The sequence below is a fragment of the Mastigoproctus giganteus genome, chromosome 4 (genome assembly GCF_048544385.1).
Source record: "Mastigoproctus giganteus isolate SK-2022 chromosome 4, ASM4854438v1, whole genome shotgun sequence".
Taxonomy (NCBI): Eukaryota; Metazoa; Arthropoda; class Arachnida; order Uropygi; family Thelyphonidae; genus Mastigoproctus; species Mastigoproctus giganteus.
Window position 1 is genome coordinate 218,148,982 of NC_143578.1, and position 17,353 is coordinate 218,166,334.

Sequence of the window (17,353 nt, forward strand, 5' to 3'; positions counted from 1 at the left end):
TAATATTCTTATTGAGATTTACTATGTAACAGTAGTGAGCAAATAAATTATGCAGATTGGCAATAAAAGCAATTATTTACTTATATAAGTTAATAATTAAAAATTTATTTGTTTAATTCTAGTTGATGTCCAACTCAATTTCTCAGAAAAATGTTCAAATAATATATATTTTTGTAGGTGTAAAGCTTAAGGACAAAATTGTGGAAAAACTTCAGGAAAGGTTTTGATAATGTACATAACAAATTAACTATATAATATCGGTGTAAATACACCATAGTTAACCCATATATTTGAGCTACGATTGTAGCGTAGAAGGCATCGTTTTAAATGTATCTCATAATGTGGTTGCCTTCACAACAAGATAGCTACTATTGAATTACTTCAAATAAATAACGCTTCTCTAGTAGAGAAGACTACTGTTATTTATTTTCAGCGGTACCATCACCCAGACGATCGTTTCGAAGCTTTTTGGCTTCGTCATCAGTGGGCGGGCAGGTACCCAGGTAATACAACAAGCCATCTCAGTTGCGAAGTTATATCCACATTATGAGAGATGCCAGAAGGGTGTGGTGGTAATGTATTTGGAAAATTAAATGCACTAGGCATAATCCTTATGGGTTTTGATAATTAACTATATAATATCGGTGTAAATACACCATAGTTAACCCATATATTTGAGCTACGATTGTAGCTCAAATATATGGGTTAACCACATTATGAGATACATTTAAAACGATGCCTTCTACGCTACAATCGTAGCTCAAATATATGGGTTAACTATGGTGTATTTACACCGATATTATATAGTTAATTATCAAAACCCATAAGGATTATGCCTAGTGCATTTAATTTTCCAAATACATTACCACCACACCCTTCTGGCATCTCTCATAATGTGGATATAACTTCGCAACTGAGATGGCTTGTTGTATTACCTGGGTACCTGCCCGCCCACTGATGACGAAGCCAAAAAGCTTCGAAACGATCGTCTGGGTGATGGTACCGCTGAAAATAAATAACAGTAGTCTTCTCTACTAGAGAAGCGTTATTTATTTGAAGTAATTCAATAGTAGCTATCTTGTTGTGAAGGCAACCACATTATGAGATACATTTAAAACGATGCCTTCTACGCTACAATCGTAGCTCAAATATATGGGTTAACTATGGTGTATTTACACCGATATTATATAGTTAATTATCAAAACCCATAAGGATTATGCCTAGTGCATTTAATTTTCCAAATACATTACCACCACACCCTTCTGGCATCTCTCATAATGTGGATATAACTTCGCAACTGAGATGGCTTGTTGTATTACCTGGGTATCTGCCCGCCCACTGATGACGAAGCCAAAAAGCTTCGAAACGATCGTCTGGGTGATGGTACCGCTGAAAATAAATAACAGTAGTCTTCTCTACTAGAGAAGCGTTATTTATTTGAAGTAATTCAATAGTAGCTATCTTGTTGTGAAGGCAACCACATTATGAGATACATTTAAAACGATGCCTTCTACGCTACAATCGTAGCTCAAATATATGGGTTAACTATGGTGTATTTACACCGATATTATATAGTTAATTATCAAAACCCATAAGGATTATGTCTAGTGCATTTAATTTTCCAAATAACAAATTAAATACAAAATATTTTTGATCATTTTTTTATTTTATTTTATAATGGACATTTAAAGCTTCTCTGATCAGTGTTCAACACTGCTCAGTCAGCATATTTGGATTCCACTTTCCTTGACAATGACGGTAGAATCCAAAATGAAAGATGAAACCATTTCACCTTTCATTTTGGTATCCATGTTCATCACTGTTGAACATGGATACCAAATCTGATTTAAAAAATCAGATGTGCCCAAATCTGATTTAAAAAAATATTCATGCAAGAAATGTATTTTTAAGGACATTAACAATTAAAATAAATAAATAAATAAACCAAAAAAAACTCAGTGATTCTTTAAAAATGAGATGATAATTTCATAGAATAACATTTCCTAGGAAATTAGCAGTTTTTTCAATTAGGTTTAATGTGGCTTCAATTATTCCATCCTGCATAAGCTTTCTAATTTGTAGACTAACAACATTTTATTTCTTCACTTGGTACCTAGAGCCATAGGCAGATTCAGGGTAGGAGCACATGCCCTCCCCCTGTTGTTTTTTGGAGAATATACACCAATTGTTTAAATTCCTTTTAGCTACAAAAAAAATTTCTTTTCATTGTTAACATAGGATTTTAGCTATTTTTGCATTATGGCTTAGCTATTTTCAACTGATTCTGATGGGATCACCATTTTAGTTCAAGGGTCATGCAGTTTGGTCACGTGTAATATTTACTTCAAAGTAATTCAAAGTTGTGTCTGCCAGTCATATTGCATTTGAGTCATATTTGTTTTGTTCTGTGCATTATTTTGTGCCTTGTTTGTGCACAAAAAAGGCATAAAATAGTGCCCTCCTGTTATTTTTTTCTGGATCGGCCAGTACCTAGGGCTGATGAAACTATCCAATTATATTAAAAGAAGCAGCAGAAGAGTTAAACAAACCTTCAACCATAATTAGGAGCATTCTTTGATTCAGGGAATGTCCCTACAGATTAGAGATGTGTAAATGTCTCTCCTATTCACAAAGAGGAAATAAAAAGGTAACTACAGAACAGGATTGTAAGCTTGCCCTTTGTTCCAGGCAAAATAATATAATGGAGTCAGTGGTTCATGAAGTATTGCAGGATCATCTCAACAGGTGCAGCTGTATGAAAATGACAGCACATAGTTTTTGTTAAGGGGAGATTTTGTCTGACTAATCTTATTAGCTGCTCTGATGCAGTAACAAATGAAATGGATGGAAAAAATAATTTTGACATCATATACCTAGCATAGTAAAGCTTTGATACTGCTCAACATAAAAGAACACAAGCTCTAATCTGTACAACACAAGTTGCACAAATGTGCAACTTGTGTTGTACAGATTAGAGCAGCATGACATTATGAGCAAATTTCTACTATGGATAAAGGGATGGTTGAGTGGCAGAAGGCAGAGAGTGGTTATGAATGGACATTTCTTGGACTAATATGAACACTGCTCTTCTTGGACTAATATTATTAGTGGAGTTCTCAGAGTTCAGTGTTGGGTCTTTTACTGTTTCAGCATTTATTAATGATATCAAAAGTATATCAAGTTTATTATCTAAGTTTTCAGATAATGCAAGGATAGGCAGTGTCACTAATGATAGGAATCAAGACAACACCACTGCAACAAGGCCCAGAAAAATTATACAGATGTGCTGAGAAGTGGCAATTCAGGTTTAACATTTATAAATATAAGGTACAAGGTTTAAATGCAGCAGTAATTCCAGAATAACTTAGCAGTTGGTTGATACAACACTCAAAGATAATGTACAGTCTGCTAAGACAACTTGAGGGGCTCTGTCAATGATATACAAGAATTTTTCCAGCAGGGATGAGGAGGTAATTATCCCATTGTATGAGGCAATGGTTAGATTCCATCTTGAGTACTGCATAGAGGTCTGGAACTGTCATTTTAGGAAGGATGTGGACTACCTTTAAAGAGAGTCAGAGGGCTTTGACTCTCTTTAAAAATTACAGCTGTGAATTACAGGCTCCGAAAAAGCAATAAGTTTTTACCATTTTATTTAGCTAATTGTTATTTTATATTATGTTGTACTTTATAAGTAGCCTTATATTTCTAGTTGCACTGGTTATTTTTAATTTAGATAACAGTTTTTGTAGATTACTACTTAATATACGTAAAACCGTTGTTTAGTTTGAATCTTGCTGCCATTGTTTTTGTATAGAGTGGTAGGGAATTCAAATTTTTAATTGTGGTAACCAGGTAGTTCTAACGTAAAATTATATAGCGTAATACGTATCACTGCATTTAGGATTCTATTAAATAGTGTAGTATTGACAATTAATTAATTAAATTTTTTGATCTTATTAATTTAAAATATCATTCCCTAGACTAGTATTAGTATTAGTAACGGCCGCATGGTGCAAGAAAGCCTATGGCTTATGCTGCACCAGCCAAAAAAAAAAAAAAAATCTGAACAAAACAATGATAAAAACAAAAAAATAATAAAATAAATAACTAAATAATAATAATTAATAAAAAAAAAAAAAAGGAAATTAAACCTATCATCCTATGTGCTTCCCTTACCCAAAAGTACTATCCAGATGACCTTTGAATTTCCCCAAACTGTCGGCCTCTACCACCCATAAAGGCAACTTATTCCAGTAATTTATAACTCGCTGGCTAAAATAAAACTTCCTGCAGTCCAATCTAAACATTTCCCCCCCGTAACTTGAATTTATGTCCCCTAGTTCTAGCATCATTTATAATCTTGAAAATTTCGTCCTCATTCATTTTACTGATGCCTCTCAGAGCCTTAAACACCTCAATCAAATCTCCTCTAAGGTGTCTAGTTTACGAACTCTGCAACCCACATATTCGAAGTCTTTCTTCATAAGGACGCCCTTTTGCCGATCTCACCAGGCGAGTTACCCGTCTTTGCACCCTTTCAAGAAGCTCGATGTCTTTCTTTAGGTGCGGTCTCCATACTTGAACACAGTATTCCAAGTGTCCCTACAGACTATAGCAGCAAAGTGGCAGAAGTGCTGTGACTCGGGGGAGAACTGAGGAGGATGATTCTCCAACGCATCACAGCCTAAAAAAATGTGCAACTTGTGAAATGTTTGCCGAACTCTCTGAAACAGAACATGATCTAGCCAAGAAGGATGTCTTTGTGTGTGCGAAGTGCGAAGAGTGTCTAGAAATTAGGCATCAACTCAGTGTTCTACTGGGCGTCTGAGAGCTTGAGGTGCATGGTAGATGCCCTCGAAGAAATTAATATGAGGGGCCCGTCGAGCTCTCAGCTGCCCAACTCAACACCAGAGCTCACTCCTGGGCATCAGGCAACACAGTGGCAACCTCCAAGGCAGAATGTACTGCTCCCACAGGAGTTAGTTATTGTTGGTGATTCTATTGTCAGGGAGACTGGGAAAATATGTAAAATATGTAATTATACGTTTTATGTCCTAATATATGTTTTAAGTAATTTTTCCTGTATAAGTTATTTAATGTTAAACCCCTAGCATTATCGCTGTTGTGGGTATTATTGCATCAGGCAATCATGTAACCAATCACTGCCTGCAATAAAGATATATATAAATATATTGTGTAAAAAGGATAGATGGAATAGAACCAGGATATGTCTGCCAGGGGAAAAAGTTGATGACGTTGTAGAGCGGATATCATCTTTTAAGGGCACAAAAGGTGATATTATTGTACATGTTGGCACTAATGATATTAAGAGTAGGAGACTGGTGGAATTACTTAACAAGTACAGGTTAATGTTGCAAAAAAGTCGTGAGTTAGGGTTAAATTTGAAAGTGTCTGCAATTCTGCCCAGACACGATAGGAGGGAGTACATGATGAGAGTCTTGTCAATCAATTTTGCCCTGGAGGAAATGTGTGAGGCTCAAGGGGTAGAATTTTTTTCAGCCTGGTCTTTGCTTGTTAACAGGAGAGACTGCTTCTACAGGGATGGGATGGGATACACTTAAATAGAAAGGGTGCAAGAATATTTGCTGATGCTATAGAGGCAGTGTTAGGTGGGTAGGAAAACTGCTAGCTTGGGGAGATTCACAGACTAAAAGCTTAAAAGTAGCCGCAGGCAGAGGTGAAGGTGATTCTTGCACTACTTCTATTAGAATAAGCAGCAGCCTGAAGAGAGGGGTGCTGGGGGTTTCAGGGACTTATGGCAGTCATCGTGAAACAGGTGGGTATATGGGATGTGCTAGGGTAACTAAGAATAAGAATAGGTGTATGTATACTTGTATGTATACCAATGCTAGAAGTATAGTAAATAAATTTGATGAATTTGAAGTGTTGGTCAAGACATCAAAGTGGATATATCGTTGGGATAGCAGAGACATGGTGTCACACAGATATAAGGAATGCAGAACTGGAATTTGGGGAGTACAATGTGTACAGAAATGATAGACAGGATAGGAAGGGAGGAGTTGTTATGCTGTTAATTAAGAAAAACATAAAATCAAAAGAAGTGCATCCAGTTGATATAGATGAACAGTGCACTGTTGAGTCAGTTTGGTGTGACATAAGCACTGCAAAAGCAAAAATAAGAGTAGGAGTGTGTTATAGGCCTAATGACTCGAATGAGTACAATGAACAATTGCAGAGAAATAAGAGTGGGCTAGTAAATCAGAATGTCTTATAATGTGGGATTTTACCTTCCCAGAAATTGACTGGAACTTGTGGATTGGTCACTCACACACTAGTAAGATTTTTGTGGATTTATTGGATGATTGTTTTCTGCAGCAGCATGTTCAAGAGGAACCAGAGAGGGTAATACTCTTGATCTGGTTATCAGCAGTGATCATTCGTGTATTAAGAATTTGCAGATAAAGGAACCACTAGGTGGCAGTGATCACAGTGTACTGATGTGGGATATACTTAAAGATAAATTACCATCATGGGTAAAGGAAAGGGTTTTTGTTTCTGTAAAGGTGACTACAGTGGACTCAGACAGTTTTTAAATTCTGTACAGTGGGACCAACTGATGATGTTACCAACAGCAAATTCTAAGTGGGAAGCATTCAAGGAAGCTACTAAACATATCATACCTATTAAGAAATATTGTTCAAGGTTTAGGCCTAAATGGTTGTCAAATGAACTAATGAGACTCGTGGCAGAGAAGAAAAATGCATGAGATGCATATAAATTATGAGGCAACACAGAAGCCTATGGCAGATATAAGCTAGTCTGTAATCAAGTCACAAAGGAGGTTAGGTAGGCAAAGGCAGATTACAAGAAATCTTTGGCAAAGGATACTAAGAAAAACAGCAACTATTTCTTTATTTATATAAATTCTAAAAGGAAGGGGATGAATCTGATTGGTCCACTTGATATCGATGGTTCAATTGTTGATGATCCTGCTCAGATAGCATGCAAACTGAATGAGTATTTTCCATCTACATTCACACATGAGAAGTTATTAAGGTTTGAAAATGCCAGAATGTTATCAAATTGTAGCAGGGTGCTTAGTGATTTTTTAATAACTGAGAGTAAAGTGGAGGAGAAATTGTTGAAGTTAAACATAAGAAAGGCACCTGGGGTGGATGGGATCTATCCAGTTATATTACAGGAGGCAGAAAAGGAAGTAAGCAAACCCTTAGCCATAATTATGAGAGCATCCTTGGACTCAGGGGAGGTCCTCACAGACTGGAGATATGCAAATGGCTCCCCAATTCACAAAGGGGGATCGAAGGGTGACACGAGTAATTACCGATCAGTTAGTTTAACTTCTGTTCCTGGTAAAATAATGGATTCGCTGGTTAAAGATGCATTTCAGGATCATCTAGACAAGACTGCAGCAATATTTCAGACCCAACATGGGTTTGTTAAGGGAAAGTCTTGTCTGACAAATTTGATTGGATATTATGATGTGGTTACAAAGGAACTGGATGCAAAAAATAATTTTGATATCATATACTTGGATTTCAGGAAAGCTTTTGACACTGTTGTGCATGGAAGACTATTGTACAAATTGGAGCACAATGGTATTAAGGGTAAAAATAAATGGATAAAAGGATGGTTGAGTGGGACAAGACAGAGGGTGATAATCAATGGGTGCTGCTCTTCATGGACTAATATTATTAGTGGAGTGCCACAGGATTCGATTTTGGGTCCACTGTTGTTTTGTATATTTATCGATTATATTGATAAAGGTATATCAGGCTTAGTGTCGAAGTTTGAAGATGATACAAATGTTGGCAGGCTTGTTAATGACAGTAATGGCAGTGTGTGTTACTGCAACAGGATCTAGAAAATTTGGGCAGATGGGCTGAGAACTGGCAACTGAAGTTTAACATTGACAAATGCAAAGTACTGCATATGGGTAGAAGTAACCCTAGAGAAACGTACTATTCCTAAAAAGGCTTCACTGAAGCATCTGGAAACCAGGCATCTCTTGGGGGGGGGGGGATCTGACAGATGTTTAAGGCTTTAGATGGATTGAGTAAACTAAGCTACATTAGATAAATTATAGAATGTCTTAAAATACCATGAGATTTGACTAAGTTTCAATAGCAAAAGCTTAATTTATGGTACTAACCTTGGACGATCTGCAGTTGTTATTTGAGTGAATGAATGACTAAATTTTTGGGTTTGGGTAATTTAAAGTTAAGTGAATTAATTGGTAAGTTTATTGGATGCGAATAAATTAATTAAAAACGGAATTAAAATATGTGCAAGGAAGCAGAAGTGCACAACTCCGTCCCTGACATGTCATGGAGAATTAATTAAGAACTCTAAAATATGTGAAATAGATGAGGCCAATAGTCATAACGGTAGACTTTCGTTTTGTTAAAAACGTCTTCAGTTGGCAAGTTTAGCGGAGAGAGAATGTGTGCTGTATTTTAAAGGAATTTTTTTTTTTTTTTTTTTATGTTCCCGTGATGCACTTTGCAACATGCGGAAATCTCAAGTGTGTGAGATTCCAAACCAAGGAAAGGTTAGAGGGTAGTTTCGCATTTATGATGTTTAATTTAGAGTAGTGACGGAACCATTCTATGATGAGGGCTTCGTATTGGAGAATTTTGTAACTGGTTTTAGTTTTACTATGGTAATGGCTGAATCAACTAGGAAGGGGGGTGTGGTTGTGGGAATGCACGTGTAATGGGAGGTCGGTGCTGGATTGTCCTGTTCTGAAACTGTTAAAGTGATAATGTGCCCGTGTATTAGAGGTTTTAGTGGAACCGAATTTTGTTGTAGTACTTCCAATATAGCAAGCATTGCAATTTTGTTGGCATTTAATCAAATATATAATGTTGTTCATGTCACTTGTCAAGTATTTGTGTTTCTTTATATTTTTAACAAAGATCCAAGTTTATTATTTGCGGAAAATATAAGTGTAATGTCTGTGCCCGCGAACGCTTGGCGGAATTGTCCCGCAAGATCACTATGGTAGGGGAGGATGATACGCGTGTTTCCTTTTGTGATATGTTTAGTTGAATTTCGGTTCCACTAAAACCTCCAATACATGGGCATATTATCACTATAACAGTTTCAGAACAGGACAATCCAGCACCGAGCTCACATCACACATGCATTCCCACAATCACCCCCCCCTAGTTGATTCCCACAATTTCCCATTGCCCCATGGCAATGGGAAATTGTGGGAGCGAAGTTAAAAAATATGTAATTAATGATATTGAAATTTCGCAAGATTCTTTAATGAAAAAACTTTCGAGCCTACAGACCAGTAAGGCTCCTGGAGTTGATGGAATATACCCTATAATCTTAAGAGAGGCGGCAAGCGAGTGCATTGAACCATTGAGGCTAATTATGCGAGCATCACTAGACTCTGGGGAGATTCCCTTGGATTGGAAAAGTGCAAATGTATCTCCCATACATAAGGGTGGCTCTAAAACTGAAGTTGGAAATTATCGACCTGTCAGTCTGACTTCAGTAGTAGGGAAAATCATGGAGGCAATGATCAAGGGTGGAATTCAGGATCATTTGGATCGAATTGAAATTCTCAAGGATACTCAGCATGGTTTTGTAAAGGGAAAATCATGTTTAACAAATCTGGTTCGCTATTTCGAAAGGGTCACTCACGAGCTGGATTTAGGGAATAATTTCGACATTGTTTATTTAGATTTCAGCAAAGCTTTTGACTCAGTCCCACATGAGCGGTTGCTTTATAAGCTGGAACAGGTTGGAATCACTGGGAAAATCCTTAGATGGATAGAAGGATGGCTTCAGGGCAGGAGGCAGAGGGTTGTGATAAATGGCTATTCCTCAGATTGGGTTGATGTAAGAAGTGGGGTTCCCCAAGGATCAGTATTAGGACCACTGTTGTTTTTAATTTTCATAAACGACATTGATGAAGGGATAGAGGGCGTGATGTCTAAATTTGCAGATGACGTTAAAATTGGTAGAGTAGTTAATGATCACTGTCAAGCTGAGCTTCTTCAGAGAGACCTAGATAGACTTCAAGAATGGTCAGAAAAATGGCAGCTGTGCTTTAATCCAACAAAGTGTAAGGTATTACACCTGGGAAACAGTAATCCCAAAATAACTTATTCACTTGGTGGAGTTCAACTAAACCCAGTACTGGAGGAAAGGGACTTGGGTGTTACGATACGGTCAGACATGAAATTCTCTGAGCATTGTAAACAGGTTGCAAGGAAGGCCCATGGTGTCCTATCGATGATCTATCGAACTTTTGCAAGTAGAGATAGGGACGTGATAATCCCATTATATAAGGCTTATGTTAGACCACACTTGGAATACTGTGTTCAAGTATGGAGACCGCACCTAAAGAAATACATCGAGCTTCTTGAAAGGGTGCAAAGAAGGGTAACTCGCCTGGTGAGATCGGCAAAAGGGCGTCCTTATGAAAAAAGACTTCGAATATGTGGGTTGCAGAGTTCGGAAACTAGACACCTTAGAGGAGATTTGATTGAGGTGTTTAAGGCTCTGAGAGGCATCAGTAAAATGAATGAGGACAAAATTTTCAAGATTATAAATGATGCTAGAACTAGGGGACATAAATTCAAGTTACGGGAGGAAATGTTTAGATTGGACTGCAGGAAGTTTTATTTTAGCCAGCGAGTTATAAATTACTGGAATAAGTTGCCTTCATGGGTGGTAGAGGCCGACAGTTTGGGGAAATTCAAAGGTCATCTGGATAGTACCTTCGGGTAAGGGAAGCGCATAGGATGATAGGTTTAATTTCCTTTTTATTTATATTTTATTTTATTTATATATATATTTTTTATTTATTATTTATTATTATTTAGTTATTTATTTTATTTATTTTTTGTTTTTATCATTGTTTTGTTCGGATTATTTTATTTTTTATTTTTTTTGGCTGGCAGCATAAGCCATAGGCTTTCTTGCACCATGCGGCCGTTATTAATACTAATACTGATTCAGCCATTACCATAGTAAAACTAAAAACCAGTTACAAAATTTTCCAATACGAAGCCCTCATCATAGAATGGTTCCGTCACTACTCTAAATTAAACATCATAAATGTGAAACTACCCTCCAACCTTTCCCCAGTTTGGAATCTCACACACTTGAGATTACCGCATGTCGCAAAGTGCATCACGGGAACATAAATTCCTTTAAAATACAGCATGCATTCTCTCTCCGCTAAACTTTCCAACTGAAGACGTTTTTAACAAAATGAAAGTCTACCGATATGACTATTGGCCTCATCTATTTCACATATTTTAGAGTTCTTAATTAATTAATTCTCCATGACAACCAGGGATGGAGTTGTGCACTTCTGCCTCCTTGCGCATATTTTAATTCTGTTTTTAATTAATTTATTCTCATCCCGTAAACTTACCAATTAATCCACTTAACTTTAAATTACCCAAACCCAAAATTTAGTCATTCATTCACCCAAATAACAACTGCAGATCATCCAAGGTGAGTACCGTAAATTAAGCTTTTGCTATTGAAACTTAGTTTACTAAGTGTTGATGGCATCTCTACTCTTGCTGAGACAGCACACACGACACACAAGGAAACAAATTTAAAAATTGAGGAAGGATGGTTGTAGAACAGATATGTGGAAATTTGCTTTCTGCCAACAGGTATTTGATTGTTGGAATAAATTTCCATCTGGTTTTATGGAAGTGGATAGTTTGAATAAATTTATAGAAAACTATACAAATTATTAGAGAGGATTGACAAATAAGATATATTCTGTTTTTTCCTCCCCTTTGGCTGATACTGTATAAGCTTACTTCCTTGCATCATTTGCCATTATTAATACTAACACTAATTTGTGAACTGAAGTCTTTCATGATAAGAGTACCCTTTTGTGTCCCTGACTAATTTTGCTACTCTTCCTTGCACCCATTCCGACAGGTGGTAGTAGTGGCATGTGATGCAAGAAAGCAAGTTTTTGAGCTTATGCAGCATCAGCCAAAAAAAAAATTACAAAACAATTAGCTCCAAATGTTTATCCAGTTCCTCCTTAAATTTATTTAACCTATCAATTTCCACAATGACAGATTGAAGTTTGTTCCAGCAATTGACCACCCGCTGGCTAAAGGCAAATTTCCACACATCTATTCTATATCTGTCTTTCCTTAATTTCAATTTATGCCCCTCTTAGGTTTGTAATCTGAACAAATGGAAGAATCCCATCAGAATTCAGTGTGCTCAACCCATTCAAGGCCTTATACACTTCAATGAGATCACCTTGCAGGTGCCTAGTCTCCAGCCACTGCAATTTGCGGAAATTAAGCCTCTCTTGGTAACAGGATCCCTTCATCCCCCCCCCCTCACCAATCTTGTTGCCTTTCTCTGTACATGCTCATGCAAATCTACATGCTTTCTAAAATGAGGCCTCAAGACCTGTTGTTCACCTCACTAATCTTGTTGCTCTTCTCTGCACCCATTTCAACACATCCACATACTTCCTAAAATGAGGCTTCCAGACCTATGTGTGATATTCAAGATGTGACTTAATCACTGCCTTAAAATTTTAATAAATATGAAAAAAATAGTAATCTTGCTAATGTTATTATTCAAAATCACCTATGCTGGCAACTCTAAATAAAAATACTAGTTATACTAATATTCAGGGAATAATTAGTGCAGAAGTCTAAACAAATTACAGTATATACATACTAATCACTGAAACAAACGCTTGTTTTGGGTGGCGCCTCCGTAGCCAGGTGGGCAGGAGCAGCAGCGCATAGCACATGCCTCTTGATTAGACCGGGGTTCGAGCCCATGGCCGCCAAATACAGAGGATGCAGAGAGGTCAGGGAATGACCACTGCATATCCCCGGAGCAATATGGCCTTAGTTGCTAATGCTCCAAAAAACCAAATAACAAACAAACTTGTTTTGGGGTCATCAAAATAAATCAGGATTATTAACACACTTTTAAGACATGCAAAAAAAAAAAGAAAAAAGACAACTAAACAAGGATCACAATTAATATACAAAAGGTAGTTAGAAAGCCATAAGATGGCCAATTGGATGTGGAAGTTTTCTACCAATCAGTGCAAAAAATGACAATCTCCTGACAGGTGGCTGAGTGACATTTGGTAAAAGAAAACTGCTGCATTGCTCCCGGTCCCAAGCCAAACTGTTATGAGATCTGAGTAATGTTTTTCAAAAAACATGGTATGTGAAATATTCCTAGGCTCAAAATAATACACATTTTAATGAACTTTCAATCTTGCTATATGATTAAATTTAATGATTAAATATGTAAGAAACAAACAAAAATTATGCAATGGAAGTTTAAAAGCATTTATTACATTGTAAAATGTAATGATGGGCATAGTTGAAAGGTCATAATTGAATAATCAATTATGGTCTCATAATCAGCTTAAGCTTTAGTTTTGATAACATTATTTCACTGGCATTTCTTTAACTTTTGTGTTTTTTTTTTTTATTTCATAATCAATTATTTTGATAATTAAAATACTCAATTATGGCAATCATTTGATTATGGAAACCACTGAGTTATACCCATCACTAGTAAAAATGCATGCCTATCCTATTGCACTGGAATACTATTTAGAAAATATACACTCACACAAATTACACAGATATCTCATGGGTTGCACTTTTTAATTTTATTCTAAACAACACAATTTATAATAAAATGCTTAGCAGAAGAATCTGTTAATAACTGCTCACAAAGCTCTAGCTCACTAGTAGAATAACATTTTTTCATTATTTATTTTATCACTATCATTATTTTCCTAAGGTAGTTCACATTATTAAGAACTTAATTTATCTCATATTTTCTTTTTTAGAAATTCAGCAGAAATTAAAGAAGGAGAAGAAATATGTAAAGCACATCCAAAATTATAGAAACACTGTCTAGATGATACAACTCATCAGCATATTTTTTTAATTTTCTAATACAGTACTTGATTTTATTGAATAGTGAGATGCCTACCTAATGCAAACAAGTTTGAAAGTTTAATTATTCAATTCTGTAGTTTATGAATTTTGTTCCAAATGAGTACTAAAACTTATGCTTGATTCAATTAAAAAAAAAAATAAATAATAATCTCTTATACATTGGGAGAAAAGCAAAGCATTGGAGAAATTTAATAAAGAATTAAAATGAAAGGTACTATTAACAGAGATAGTAGATTAAGTTTATTAAAAACTAAATATTGATTGTAATAAGTGTTGGAAATTCATCTCTCACTCTCACACACACAAAGTTAAGTCTTTTATTTTAATCCTTTAGCTGCTATCTATCCTTCAAAATATAGAGTAGATGTACAGGGCATTTTTTTATGTATCATACTGTTTTATTCTTCTGAAGAACATAATTTTTGTAGAAACAGAAATTAATGCTTGAACTATATTTAGCAGCATTTGGAAATTCATGCCACAATATGTTGAATGTGTTCTTCAAGTTAATCAATAATATGTCAGTCATAGCATGGAGTTTACAAGAATGCGCTCCAAAGTTTTTTCCAACACAGAAGGAAATTTTGTTTTCAATCACTTTTTTCAGAAGAGGAACGGTTTGTGGATTCTTCAGAAACGTTCTACCTTTGATATAATTCCAGAGATAAAAATAACATTGGTTTAAATCTGGTTACATTGAAAACCATACCAGTTCTTTGCCATACACTACTTTGACAACAGGGTGGTTTCTACCACAGAGTAGAAACCACCCTATTGTCAAAAATTTAAACCAGTAATTCTAGAACAGCTCCTGCAGTATTCAGTCCAAATCTCCAAACATTTTTCTACAGAGTAAGTAATGATGTTGTTGGTAGGGTTGGATTAAAAACAGTGGAGGAAGAAGAAAGGGATCTGGGAGTTACAATATGCACAGATATGAAGTTTTCTGAACAGTGTAAACAGGCAGCCTGGAAAGCCCATGGTGTCCTATTGATGATTTGTCAAACACTATCCTTTAGAGATTAGGAAGGTCATAATCCCACTGTATAAGGCAATTATAAGACCACATTTGGAATACTGTGTTCAAGTATGAGTACCTCATCTGAAAAAAAAGACATTGAGCTTCTTGAAAGGGTCCAAAGATGGACAACCCGAATGGTGAGATTGGCAGAGAGACGAATGTATGAGGAAAGACTCTGATTCTGTGGACTACAGAACTTGGCAACCAGACACCTTAGAGGTGACCTGATTGAGGTTTACAAGGCACTGAGAGGGATTAGTAAAATGAATGAATGTGAAATACACTGGTGTGCAAAACTTAAGGACCAACACTATTTCTAAAGGTTACAACCACAAAATCTTTACTTAAGGTACTCTTTACTGATGAGAGTAGATTCAGTCTCAGCAGCGATTCTGGACGTCAGCTAATCTGGCAAGAGATTGGCACATGGTATCACCCCACAAACATCACTGAAAGGGATCGATATGGCAGTTGAGTTTTTCTCGTCTGGGGAGGCATTATCTTGGATGGATGTACACCACTCCAGATACTGGAAGGTGGTATTGTACTGAGGTAATTCTTCTCCATGTATGTCTATTCCGAGGTGCCATTGGCCCCGAGTTCGTGTTTATGGATGATAACACCACACCCCATTGCACTGCAGCTGTGATATGCTTTTGGAGAGGACATTGTTCGTGTGGATTGGCCTGCCCATTCTGCCGACCTAAATCCCATCGAACACACATGGGATACTCTGAGGAGACACCTAGCAGCACGTCCACCAGCTGAAGATGGCACTGACAGAGGAATGGATGATGTTACCACAAGAACTTATCAACAACATTGTTCTAAGTATGGACGGGCAGTGCAAAGCCTGCATTGGCCATATCTCCTACTGATGACCACCTTTTCCCTTTGTTCCATCTTTGGCAGTGATGCAACTGTATCATGGCAGCCAGTGCTATGTTGCCAATTTTGCAAAGTTCCTCTGTACCGTTTTGTTTATGGATGAATTAATTGTTGTGTCGGTGTTGTTTCCTTCATAATTTCTGTACCTCACGAGGTTCCTTTGGTATGCTTTCCCCATATCCAGACCACTCCTATGAGAAGCTACAGATGAAAACCTGACTGGTCCTTAAATTTTGCACACCAGTGTACAAACTAAAATAAAGAATTCCAGAACTAGGAGTCATAAATTCAAATTAAATGGCTTGAGGTTTAGATTAGATTGTAAGAAGTTTTCTTTTAGCCAGTGAGTCATTGATTGTTGGAACAAGCTGCTCTCACAGGTAGTTGAGGCTGACAGTGAATAAATTTAAAAGTGAACTGTATACATGCCTGTGAGGAGGGAAGCATATAATTTATATTTTCTTATCTACTTGCTTTTTTTTTTTACCAGTTTGCCATATAGTGCAAATACTATTACTATAATCGTAATAGTATTTGCACTATATGGCAAATACTATTACTATTATAGCATTATTGACTCTGAATATATAATCTATTAAAGCGTTGTTGTTGGTACAAAAAATTTGATGCTTGCAAAACTGCAAAGAAAAGAAATAGTATGATGAATAAAAAAATCATCCTGTAATTTCTGCTTATACCATGTGGTAAATGAAATAACAAGTAATGATGTGATATAAATACCTGAGGATTATGTAATTTGCATCTCTTTGGAAAAAAATAAAATAAAATATATACATATGTATTAATTTGCACAAGTATATATTTCTTTAAAATGTTTAAAAATTTGATTTTCCTATTAATTTTGAAAGTAAAAGCTGATGCTTTTGGCTGACACAGTCATGCAGCTATTGGAGCAGTAAATTCATTATTTCACTTAATAAATATAAACATCGCAACTTTATCTAGTAAAATATTAAGGTAATTTAATTTAACTTAAAGTGAATACGTTATCAAGGACATTGATCATTAATATAAATAAAAAAAAAATAAAATAAAAGTGCACTGCACAAGTGAACTATGTTAGTGAAATCTTAGTTAATTTGAATTGGTAGGCATCTTGCTCTTTATTATACTAATTAATAAGCCTGCACCCTGATTATTTTAAATATTTGATATGTTAGTTTTTTTATTTTGTGTTCTTTAGTAGTTTTTCAAAAACATTTATATATATAGAATCAATATATGATATTTAGTGAAATTAAATGTGAAAATCACATATGAAAATAAAATCATGCGAAAATTAATAATTTTATATTAAATGTGAAATTTAGTATGAAACTCTTAACAACCACCAGCATAGTAACTGAACTGATTAACAAGATTCATAGAGATTTATTTATACATATATATTTATTCCATTTTAATAATTTTCAAGCTGGAAAGTTTAATGATTTAATTATGTTGGTATAAAAGCTGTTGCATAATAAAT

At 35.8% G+C, this 17,353-nt stretch overlaps 1 protein-coding gene across 1 annotated transcript in view; it reads left to right on the top strand.

Moving 5' to 3' along the window:
• LOC150087409 (uncharacterized) overlaps positions 1-13,978 on the top strand; it is a 107,984-nt gene extending 94,006 nt beyond the window's left edge. The window contains exon 12 of the mRNA XM_090372050.1: positions 13,844-13,978. Coding sequence (XP_090228176.1) covers positions 13,844-13,901 — 58 coding nt within the window. The 3' untranslated portion in view covers positions 13,902-13,978. The remainder of the gene's footprint in view (positions 1-13,843) is intronic.
• Positions 13,979-17,353: the final 3,375 nt, after the last annotated feature.